Below are 13272 nucleotides of genomic sequence, written 5' to 3'. Positions count from 1 at the left end.
TTAGCACAGCATCAATTGCACGATAGGAGATGAAGAAAATAGTAGTTTCCTAACACCCTATAGCCTCTCGAAGATAAGTACAGACGCCTCCGCGCCGATCCACAAGACTCTATTAGGCTTGCTCATAACTTGTGAGACCTACGTGAACCTAGCTCTGATACAATGTCGTCACGACCCAATTTCTCCTATAGACTATGATGGTGCCCAACGTCGCCGCTAGGCAAGCCAATGATAAAATAACTACGTGATTACTCCTTTTAATGGATTTCCAAGTAATTAAATTCCATTTATTAAGCGATTTAAGAAGTAGGAAGTTTAATAAATAACATGAAAACAATTGAGTGCGATCATAGATATATAAATACTTCAAAGCCATAAAGTCTATTAGAGTGTGTGCCAAGACCTGGTGTCACAAGTGTATGAGCACTAGTAGAATATACAAAACTCTAACTACTGTCTGAAATAACATAGACAGAAAATAAATAGAAAAGAAAGGCTCTAGGTGCTGCAGAACGGCTCAGGAAGCATCTCACCACTAGGCCTCAGGGTATCGGGGATGCGCGCCGGTGTGACCGCAAGATGCACCTGCCTCAGATCCTGCATGGTTAGTGCAGAAGTATAGCGTGAGTACATAAATAATATGTACCTAGTAAGTATCAAGTCTAACCTCGAAGAAGTAGTGACGAGGGGTTGACATTGACACTTACTATGGGCTAACAGCAAAGAAATACAGAATTCTAAATAAGCATGGGTTATGTAAATAATAATGATAACTCAATAACAAGCAGAAAATAAATAATTCTTTCACATATGGAAAGTCCCAAATAAATTTCTGTCTTATATAATCTTAGCCTCTTAAGCCAGGAAAAGATATCAATAAAATTACACTTCGAGTGTTATCACGCACGATTATGCCGAGGTCGTACGGCCCGATTCAGAATAATGTGTACACTGCCGAGGGTCGAGCGGCACGAACTATAGATGCATTTATTTGTTGTCGAGGCGTTCGACTCTCTCCACAAGAAGAGATGATACTTTAAAAATAACTGGTTTAAAAGCTAATACAAGGCTAATGTACAATGAAACACAATTATTTTTATTAAGGGTCAAGTAACCCGCCAAAACTCAATAAGTGAAATTCGATCTTTTACAATTCCTCTAACAAGTTTCGATATAATTTAGGCATTTTAGTTAACAAGTAAGGTGCAAACATTTCAAGTATTTTATGATTCGAATCCTAAGCTATCCGGACATAAGCATAGTTAGTAGCTATGCACGGACTCTCGTCATCTCGTGCGTACGTAGCCCCCCCTCTCCCCCCCCTCCCCCTAATTAGAAGCAAATAGCAATTTAAATCACCTATGGGGTAAATTCTCTCTTACAAGGTTAGGCAAGAGACCTACCTTGTCTCAAAGCTCACTTCCCGGCCTCAAATTCACCCTAAAGCCTCAACTCGATGCTGAACAATCCGAAACTAGGCAAATATTGTATAAATTAATCAATATACGCTCAAAAGTTAATGATTTAGCTATTAGAGTAATTCCCCAACCCAAATTGAAAGATTCTTTAAATTCACCCCCGGGCCCATGTGCCCGGATTCCGGAAATTGTTTGAAGAAAGTTGTTATCCATAACCTCACGAACTCAAATATATAATTTTCTCTCAATCCCGTAACCATTTTCGTGGGTAAATCCTATTTTTATCAAAACCTAGAGTTATTCCTGCAGAAGTGGCCTTGGCTATGGGTTTACAGGCCATAGCCAAGGCCACTTCTGCGGTCTACAGGCCATAGCCAAGGCCACTTCTACGGTAGGAATCCCGCACCTGCGCCTTTGCAGATGCGGCCTTTTCCCCGCTTCTGTGACCACGAGACAGCCCCTCCCTTGCGCTTCTGCGGCCCTGGGCTCGCTTGTGTGAGCTCGCATATGCGGCCAAATCGATCCGAACATCGTCCGGATGGCACCCGAGGCCCCCGAGGCCTCGTCCAAATATACAAACAAGTTTGTAAACATACAACGGACTTGTTCGCACCCTCGGAACGCGGAAAACAACATTAGAACTAAGAATCGCAACCCAAAACTAATAGGATCAACTTATGAACTTCAAGTTCTTCCAACTCGCTCTGAACGCGCCGAATCATACCTTAACTACTCGGAATGACACTAAATTTTCCGTGCAAGTCTTAAATCACCATACGGAACTATTTTCAAGCTCGGAATCCCAAACGGACCTCGATAACACCAAAACTTACTCGAGACCAAATTTAAAGAACTTTTAAACTTTCAATAAGCCAACTTTCAACCTTAAGCGTTATAATGCTCCCAGGTCATCCAAAACCCAATCCGAACATACGTCCAAGTCCAAAATAATCATACGTACCTATTGGAACCGTCAAATCCCGGTTCTGAGGTCGTTTACTCAAAATATTGACCAAAGTCAAACTTAACCTTTTAAAAGCCAACTAAGGAACTAAGTGTTCCGATTTCAACCCGAACCCTTCTAAACCCGAACCAATCATCCCCGCAGGTCATAAAATAGTAAAAGCATATACGAAAAGTTTTATTTAAGGAAACGAAAATCTAAAAAGCAAAATGACTGATAGGTTCGCTATATTTTTTGAGGCGGTGTCTACTGGTACTAAACATGACAGTTTAGTGTTGCCGGTTACAATGATTCTTTGTTTAGACTTCGTACAACCACCATATGTTTTCTTTGTAAATGGAGTTGCAAAATTGATATTTTTCTTCCTAGAAATCCAAAATGAAATCATGCCTGTAAGAGTCTGTCTTTGAGCGCGATTTCAGGGATAGAGTAGATATGCCCTACATCCAATATCATATATGATGATTTGAACATATTTTTGTGAACGTTATTTGATATAAAAATATATGGCATTTGATATTCTTTTATCATAATTATTATTAATTACTTGATTAATTTAATAAGGTCCTTGATTAAATTTTGAGACTTGTCATCGTGATGGAGATCATGATAATGAGAGTAAAGTCTCTTACAATTTAATTTAAATTTTGTTCTTGATCGTAGGATTATTAATTTGGACATTAGTAATCCGGTTAGATCAATTTTTATGTGATCGTCTTTATGTGATAAAGATTAGTTGACCTCATTAACTAAATTACATAGATAGATGATGCATATAGAGATACGATCATTGAACCGACTCACTGGATATTTCCTAATGGTTAGAATTACCATAAATTGTCAATAGGATATTCTCTTGAAAAATGTGATGTAAGTGTTTCCTTTAACCTGAGATCGTTATAGTAATTGACAAGCTATTTATTGTGCTTTGATACTAGAGACCTATGGACCTAGGGCGATAGTTGAAAGAATATTGGGTACGATTAAATGCTTGTAGAATTAGTGATTGATCAAGATGAAATCTGGCAACTCTTGGTAATGAGTTTAAGCTCCATGTTGTCATGAATTAGAAGTGACCAAACTAAGACCTTGGTCAGGGCGATTGAATGAAAGAAGAAAAGAGTTTCTTAGGTCATTCAATGGTCGATTATATTTGACATGAACACATAATTGGTCGCTTATTAGGATTTGACAGTTGAACCATATTCTATGGTGACTCAGAGCTATATGGACAGAAGAAAATATTACTTTATTTTTCTACTGATTCTTGAGAGTAAATTGTATACTTCATTCAATTCGGTCGTTAAGGAGTGTTGCTAGACACCACCCTTGATTAGTATATTGATATGATTAATTTACTACCGATTTAGTATTGAACCTATGGGGCTGCACACTAACGAGTGTTCTGATCTTTGCTAAAGGACTTATTAACTTATTATTTGACAATTTAATTAAAGAATTTAATTAGTCAAATAAATCAAGTTATTAGTCCAAATAAAATATTATTATACACTTTGCTAGCACATGGAATATAATTAATATTGTGAATAAATTGAAGTTTTCTATTTGGAATAGAATAAATTATATCTCTTGATTAAAATATATATGTGATATATATTTGATACTCATAATTAATATTTATATACATCTATATTTATATGTATATAAGAATATGTATATAATATTAATGGAAGAGTCATAAACCAAATCCAAAGTTGGATTTACGTATAGTCCAGAAGGACTCGTCGGCCATTAAGTCCCGTTGTGAATGGGATTTGTATTTTTCAATAGTAAATTATGGAAAAATTCAGTTTAGAACTAGACTTCTAAACCACCGCCTTTAGTTTTCCTTAATTGACTTGGGAAAGATTTGGTGATTCTCTCTCTCTCTCTCTCTTTCTCTCTCTCTATATATATATATATATATATATATATATATATATATATATATATATATGGCCAAGGTTTTTTGATTCACAAGAAGTGCCACACAGTCGAGCGAAATAATTTCGACGAGGAAAATTGTTTTCTTGTCTTATTACTATTGCTTCGAAGTAGTTGAGAAAATTTCAGCGAAGTATTGTTGATTCAATTTGTCAGCGGATTTCATTAATCAAAGAATTAATAGTAAGGGTTGGTCTCGGTGTGTATACGCATAGAGTCTTCATACTATCGAAGATTTTTGAAACGAGACTCTCTTCATCAAGTACGTCTTAGATCCGATCTTTGACATGTAAATAAATTTTAAACACAAAAGATCTGCCTAGGATTGTTATTGTCTTCTGCTGCGTGTTACGAACATCTATATGCAATCCTTCAGTGGTATCAGAGCCATGATTTATTGTGTCTAAAATATATTTACGAAATATTTTGAGATTATATTTGAAGAGTTCAAACTATAATGCATGTGTCTTGTGCAATAGTCAAATTGTTTGAATGCATATAGATTGATATTATTTTATTGTGAATAAAATATGTATTCATATAAGTTAAACTACTGAGATAGTTCGTAACTCGAATTTGAAATTTTGTATTAGATACGACGATAATCTATAATAGGTTATTGGATTCTACTATTATTTTAATTGTTATTAGTTCATGAGATGTTAATTAATAATAATATTCTGGCATGAAATATTTTATGTGATATATAAGATAAACATGTTAGAAGTATGTTGAATTTCGTTTTTATGTCACGTTTCTGTTCGTTATATAATTTTGAATTATTTATTACATGTGATGTAAATTAATTTAGGACTAAGCATGTAGACAACTTGAACAAAGTTCATGTACTATAAAAGATTTGATCATCATATTATTAAAAGTTATTTTAATAACAATTCCCTTACACTAAAATTGAGTTCTTAAATAATAAAAATATAAGATATTTTATTATAGAGCTATCCATCAAAGTAAATTATTTTATTTATTTCTTGTTTATAAGGAGCGGCCTGACAACCAGGAGACTTATAGTTCGAGAATATATTAAAATTATTTATTGCATTAGATGCATGGATTGGAAGAGTTATTTAATTTTACACTAGACGCCTGGACTACCCGGAGAGTATAAAATTCAATAAGTTCTTTGCTATCATGATAATTGAACTCAACTATGCTAATAGGATCGGCTTGACTAGCAGGGGATTATTTGACATAGAGCTATTTAAGAAAATTGTATAGGGATACAATTGGTAAAAGTACCTACTTTTAAAATATATGTGAGAAACGACTTGACTTCCAAGAGGCTCATACATATTGTTGAAGGATTTCTTTACTCCACTAATAGAAATAAAGATTTCCTAAACTATAATGAGGGTAAATAGTTTAAAATAATTAGTGAAAATATCATTTAGATAAAAGTCCATGTCTTTATGATATGTGTAAATATGTTATTATTGTCTTTTCTTTTCTAGTTTTAGATTTCTCAATATGTATGCTATATCACTACGTGGAATACTTGAGATCAACAAGTTGGTAGGACCAAACTTTGATGACTGGTACAGAAATTTGAGAATTGTTCTCATGTATGAAAAGCTTATTGATGTGATCGATAAGCCTGCCAAGGAAGTCACAGATGAGGATCATGACGATGCCACCAAGATTTATCATAAATACTTGAAAGAATGTCTTACTACCAAATGCATCATTCTCGCTTCTATGAGTTCTGAACTCCAGAGAAAACATCAGGATATGGATCCAACTGCGATCATCGAACATCTTAAGAAGATGTTCGGTACACAAAGTAGGACAGCTAGATACCATCTATCTAAGGCTTTATTTGGATCCAAATTGACTGGAAACTATCCAGTTGGACCTTATGTCAATCATATGATTGATCTTATTAAAGAACTTGAGAAGTTGGGGTGCAAACAGGGTAAAGAGTTTTCTCAAGATTTGATCTTGTAGTCACTATCTGAATCATTTTCACAATTTGTTATTAATTTCAATATGCATAAAATGGATTGTGATCTTCATGAGATGCTTAACATGCTGATTGATTATGAGAATCAACTTGCATCTGAGAAGAAGAAAGGAATTGTCATGTTGGTTGGAAACTCTTCTAAAAAAAAGGGTAATGGTAAAAGTAAACCCAAGAAAAAACCTACTTCGCCTAAGGGTGGTGTGACCAAACCTAAAGGCAAAGAAGGCAAAGCTGACCAATCTGATGCTGAATGTTTTCATTGTAAGAAGATAGGACTTTGGAAGAGAAACTGCAAGGAGTGTCTTGCAACTCTAAAGGACAAGAAACAAGGTAAGACTTTGATGAAAAATATTTTCAAGGTTTCTTTAACTACTACTGATTCTTCATTGTGGGTATTAGATACTGGCAGTGGTTATAACATCTGCAATATGTTAAAAGGGGTTCCAGATAAGTAGAAGGTTGAAGAAAGGAGAAGTTAATCTACAAGTTAGAAATGGTACAAAATTTGTGGCCGTAGCTGTAGGATCAATTTCTTTAATAATGCCTACGGGCAAAATACTTATGTTGGATGATTGTCATTACGTTCCTAAATTTGTTTAGGATATAATTTCAACTTCAATGTTAGACAAACGTGGTTTTCGCATTATTATAGGCAATGGTATTTGCTCTATTTATTATGGTGATAATTTATATGTGAATGGCTATCTCCAACATGATGTTTATGTCTTACCTAATGTGAATACTAATTCGATTATGCATATTTCAAGTCTTAAGAGGAAAAGAGATGATCAAGTAAATCATACATACCTTGGGCATTGTAGGCTTGGTCATATTGGAGAGAAAAGGATTAACAAGTTATACAAGGAAGGGTACCTTGACAAGTACGATTTTGAATCATATCCAACTTGTGAATCTTGTCTCAAAGGAAAAATGACCAAATCTCCATTTACTGAAAGTGAAGAAAGAGCTTCTGAATTATTGGGACTAATTCATGCAGATGTTTGTGGGCCCATGAAAGATATTCTTACTTCATCACCTTCACTGATGATATGTCAAGATATGAATTTGTGTATCTTATGAAACACAAATCTGAATCTTTTGAGATGTTCAAAAGGTTCCGTAGTGAAGTTGAGAAACAGGCTGGTGAAAGTATCAAGGTACTAAGGTCTGATAGAGGTGGAGAATATCTTAGTGAAGATTTTACTAGGTATCTCAAAGAGAATGGGATTCTCTCACAGTGGACACCTCCAAGAACACCACAATATAATGGTGTGCTTGAAAGAAGAAATCGAACCTTATTAGATATGGTGAGATCTATGATGGGGTTCACTGATCTTCCAATAAATTTATGGAGATGTCCTCATAATAGTTTGATTCATGGCTTGTTTGGTTGTGTTTCAGTTTATTCTCTGAACTTTGTTTTTACTTGTTGGACCTGATTACATTTGAAGAACCATGTGTTCAAGCAACATGAATTTTTGTGGGAACACATGAATATTTTTTCCTGATAAATTCATTATAAACAAGAATATTTGGAGTTTGTCAATCTTTAACTGTAGAGTTACTGTAACTAGGCTGGATTGCATCTCGAAGTAAATTAACTTTAGTGCTTTAAGTTTTAGGAGTTCAGGATACACACTTTAAATGAACCAGGGAGTGCAAAACTATTAATTTCTTGTTGAATAGGCAAAAATAAAAAAAATTGAGTTGTTTGCTTCTTTGGAAGCAGCAACATACTTACTTAATAAAGTTTACACTAAGTAGGTCTCTAGAACGCCATATGAGATATGGAAAGGACGTAAGCCTAACCTTAAACATATTAAAATTTGGGGTTGTCCAGCTTATGTTAAGAGACTGCAGTCTGATAAACTTGACTCAAGATCTGATAAGTGTAGGTTCATTGGGTATCCCAAAGAAACAATGGGATATTATTTCAATCACCTGTCTGACCATAAAGTGTTTGTGGCTAGAGGAGCAACCTTTTTTGAAAGAAAATTTCTTTTAGAAGGAAATTATAGTGGAGAAATAGAACTTGATGAAGTTCAAGAAACTAATGAATCAACACAAAATCAAGATCATGAGACACAAGTTGAAGAACCTTTATTGGATATTTTAAAGTTGACAAGGAAGTTGTCATATTCAACGGTTGAAGTTCAAGAACTAAATGTAGTTCAAGAACAGGTTAATGAACCAGTTCCAAACCAAATTAAATAACAACTAAATCCAGCACAAGGTGAGCAAGTTATACAAACACCTCTTAGAAGGTCTACACGATAACGTTATGTGCCAACTAGATTAAATCTAATAGTACAAGATGATGTATCAAATGAGGTTGATCATAATGATGATGACCCTAAGACCTATGAAGAGGCTATACAAAGTTCTGACTACGAGAAATGGCAAAAGTCCATGGAATCCGAAATTTAATATATGAAGGAAAATAAGGTATGGACTTTAGTTGAACCTTCAAATGATATAAAACATATAGGTTGTAAATGGGGTTTTAAGAAAAAGATTGGAGAAGACAAAAATATGGAGTCCTAAAAAGCCCGTCTTGTTACCAAGGGATATCGTCAGAAAGAAGAAGTCGACTATTATGAGACTTTCTCTCCCGTGGCAATGCTCAAATCAATTCGGATTTTGCTTGCTATAGCAGCATACTATGATTATGAAATATGGCAAATGGAATGTGAAAACAACTTTCCTTAACGGTGAGCTAGAAAAGGATGTGTACATGACACAATCTGAAGGTTTTACATTTTCGTCTGATCATAATAAAATTTGCAAGCTACAGAGATCCATATATGGACTAAAGCAAGCTTCTCGAAGTTGGAATATTCACTTTAACAAGACAATTGAAAAGTTCAATTTTGTTATATGCGAAGAAGAGCCTTGTGTGTACAAAAAGGTTAGTGGGAGCGCAATTATATTCTTAATACTGTATGTTTATGATATATTGCTCATCGAGAATGATGTACCAGCATTGCAAAATACCAAGATTTGGCTATCTGAACAGTTCTCTATGAAAGACTTGGGAGAAACAGCTTATATATTGGGAATAAAGATCTATAGAGATAGATCTAAGAAGTTGCTTGGGCTTTCCCAGTCTTTGTACATTGATGTCATCTTAAAGAGGTATACATGGATAATTCCAAAAGAGGCTATCTACCGATAGGCACTGGAATTACTCTCAGTAGGGAGGATTGTCCTAAAACACCTGAAGAGAGAGAACGCATGAGTAGGATCCCATGCGCTAGTGCAATGGGAGCTATCATGTATACCATGACATGTACACGTCCTGATGTGGCTTATGCACTAGGAGTGACTAACCGATATCTGAAAAATCCTGGTGAGGAACATTGGAAGGTGGTGAAGACCATTCTTAAGTACTTAAGAAGGACTAAAGACTAACTTCTCATTTATGTAGATTCTGAGTTAAAACTTGAAGGTTATAATAATGCAAGTTTCTCTTCGGACAGGGATGATAGCAAATCTATTTCTTGAAGGTCACCACATACTTTTTTCTGCACGTATAAGACATTGGCAATAGTTGGAATATGCTCTTGTGACTCTCGTGTGCATTTTTTGAGGTGGTGTCTACTGGTACTAAACATGACAGCTTAGTGTTGCCGGTTACAATGATTCTTTGTTTAGACTTCGTATAACCACCATATGTTTGCTTTGCATCCAAGGTTAACTGAGTTTGGTAAGTATGTCCACCTTTTAGTTGTAAATGGAGTTGCAAAATTGATATTTTTCCTCCTAGAAGTCCAAAATGAAATCATGCCTGTAAGAGTGTGTCTTTGTGCATGTCGTTAGGGATACAGTAGATATGCCCTACATCCAATATCATATTTGATGATTTGAACATATTTTTGTGAACGTTATTTGATATAAAAATATATGACATTTGATATTCTTTTATCATAGTTATTATTAATTACTTGATTAATTTAATAAGGTCCTTGATTAAATTTTGAGACTTGTCATTGTGATGGAGATCATGATAATGAGAGTAAAGTCTCTTACAATTTAATCTAAACTTTGTTCTTGATCGTAGGATTATTAATTTGGACATTAGTAATCCGGTTAGATCAATATTTATGTGATCGTCTTTATGTGATAAAGATTAGTTGACCTCATTAACTAAATTACATAGATAGATGATGCATATAGAGATATGATCATTGAACCGACTCATTGGATATTTCCTAATAGTTAGAATTACCATAAACTGTCAATAGGATATTCTCTTGAAGAATGTGATGTAAGAGTTTCCTTTGACCTGCGATCGTCATAGTAATTGACAAGTTATTTATTGTGCTTTGATACCAGAGACCTATGGCCCTAGGGCGATAGTTGAAAGGATATTGGGTACGATTAAATGCTTGTAAAATTAGTGATTGATCAAGATAGAATCTGTCAACTCTTGGTAATGAGTTTAAGCTCCATGTTGTCATGAATTATAAATGACCAAACTAAGACCTTGGCTAGGGCGATTGAATGAAAGAAAAAATGAGTTTCTTAGGTCATTCAATAGTCGATTATATTTGACATGAACACATAATTGGTCGCTTATTAGGATTTGACAGTTGAACCATATCCTAGGGTGACTCAGAGCTATATGGACAGAAGAAAATATTATTTTATTCTTCTACTGGTTCTTGAGAGTAAATTGTATACTTCATTCAATCCGGTCATTAAGGAGTGTTGTTAGACGCCACCCTTGATTAGTATATTGATATGATTAATTTACTACCAGTTTAGTATTGAACCTATGTGGTCACACACTAACGAGTATTCTGATCTTTGCTAAAGGATTTATTAACTTATTATTTGACAATTGAATTAAAGAATTTAATTAGTCAAATAAATAAAGTTATTAGTCCAAATGAAATATTATTATACTCTTTGCTAGCACATGGAATATAATTAATATTGTGAATAAATTGAAATTTTCTATTTAGAATAGAATAAATTATATCTCTTGATTGAAATATATATGTGATATATATTTGATACTCATAACTAATATTTATATACATATATATTTATATGTATATAAGAATATGTATATAATATTAATGGAAGAGTCATAAACCAAATCCAAAGTTGGATTTACGTATAGTCCAGAAGGACTCGTCGGCCACTAAGTCCCATTGTGAATGGGATTTGTATTTTTCAATAGTAAATTATGGAAAAATTTGTTTAGAACCACCGCCTTTTGTTTTCCTTAATTGACTTGGGAAAGATTAGGTGATTGGCTATATATATGTCACCTATATATCGCGGCCAAGGTTTTTTGATTCACAAGAAGTGCCGCACAGTCGAGAGAAATAAATTCTTTTTCTTCCCCAACAGAGAAAGGGGAAACAAGGTCAGTCTCACATAGTCCTCGGAAATATTCGTATAATTGTATGCATCTGTAATCTCCAAAAAATTATGTATGTGCCTTGCAGATGAGGAGGGCAGTGCCTAGCCCAATATAAATACGAAGGCAGTGTTTAGCCTTACCATTAAGGAGAGCGGTGCTTAGCCCTATATAAATAGAAAAACAATGCTTAGCCTTGCAAATAAGGAGGAGTAGGAATACTGAAAGGACGAATGGAAGTAGGATACCTACTAATAGCCCATGTACGATGGTCAACGATAGGAAATTTTGACAAGGAAAATTGTTTTCTTGTCTTATTACTATTGCTTTGAAGTATTCGAGAGAATTTCAGCGAAGTATTGTTCATTTAATTTGTCTGCGGGTTTCATTGATCAAAGAGTTAATAGCAAGGGTCGGTCTCGGTGTGGATACGCATAGAGTCGTCATACTATCGAAGATTTTTGAAATGAGACTCTCTTCACCAAATACGAAGGGATGGCCCAACCATGTTTCTTTTTACCATTAATGAGATGATTTCTAGCCCACAAATTTCTATGATTTATTTAAGATTACAAGTTTCAAAAGCCTTCCTTTATTTCATAAACTCCATGTCCAGTCAAACATTAATGAGATGATTTCTAGCCTACAAATTTCTATGATTTATTTAAGATTACAAGTTTCAAAAGCCTTCCTTTATTTCATAAACTCCATGTCCGGTCAAACATTAATGAGATGATTTCTAGCCCACAAATTTCTATGATTTATTTAAAATTACAAGTTTCAAAAGCCTTCCTTTATTTCATAAACTCCATGTCCAGTCAAACATTAATGAGATGATTTCTAGCCTACAAATTTCTATGATTTATTTAAGATTATAAGTTTCAAAAGCCTTCCTTTATTTCATAAACTCCATGTCCGGTCAAACATTAATGAGATGATTTCTAGCCCATAAATTTCTATGATTTATTTAAGATTACAAGTTTCAAAAGTCTTCCTTTATTTCATAAACTCCATGTCCAGTCAAACATGTTCATATAAATTGGGACGGAGAGAGTATAATTTATGTAAGGAAAATAAATAATAAGTTAGATTATTAGATATAGTTACGTGACCAACTAATGAATAGAGAAATATAATTAAGTAAAAAAGTAAAATAAGATTGACAGGTAACTATTTTAGTTATATAAATTAGAGGAAGAAATCGAGTTATTAAAAATTAATATGACAATAAAGAAATAAATTTATCAATAATAAGAGATAATTATATAAATAATATACTACTATATATAGAGAAATAGTAATTTTGGGGCCCTTAAATTTTTGGGGCCTAAAGCAAGTGCTTCACTTGCTTTAGGGTCAAGCCGCCCCTGCAAGTACGTCCTAGATCCGATCTTTGACATGTAAATAAATTTTAAGCACAAAAAATCTGCCTACAATTGTTATTGTCTTTCGTTCCGTGTTACGAACATCTATATGCAATCCTTCACACGCTATGCTTCATAATTCAGTAAGATCGTTCTTAATGTGAGGTTATCAATAGTTGTATGAGTCAAATTGAGTTTGATGAGATCAATAGGGGTAATGAGAAAAGAATAAA

General features: G+C 34.1%; 1 protein-coding gene across 1 annotated transcript; it reads left to right on the top strand.

The window, feature by feature from the left end:
* The first annotated feature begins 5811 nt into the window (after positions 1–5811).
* On the top strand, positions 5812–6288 carry LOC138899748 (uncharacterized). The gene has a single exon (XM_070186438.1). The coding sequence runs from the start codon at positions 5812–5814 to the stop codon at positions 6286–6288; it is 477 nt and encodes a 158-aa protein (XP_070042539.1).
* The last annotated feature ends 6984 nt before the right edge of the window (positions 6289–13272 follow it).

Source organism: Nicotiana tomentosiformis, chromosome 10, assembly GCF_000390325.3.
Source record: "Nicotiana tomentosiformis chromosome 10, ASM39032v3, whole genome shotgun sequence".
Classification (NCBI taxonomy): domain Eukaryota; kingdom Viridiplantae; phylum Streptophyta; class Magnoliopsida; order Solanales; family Solanaceae; genus Nicotiana; species Nicotiana tomentosiformis.
This window is presented reverse-complemented; position numbering and strand designations above follow the sequence as displayed.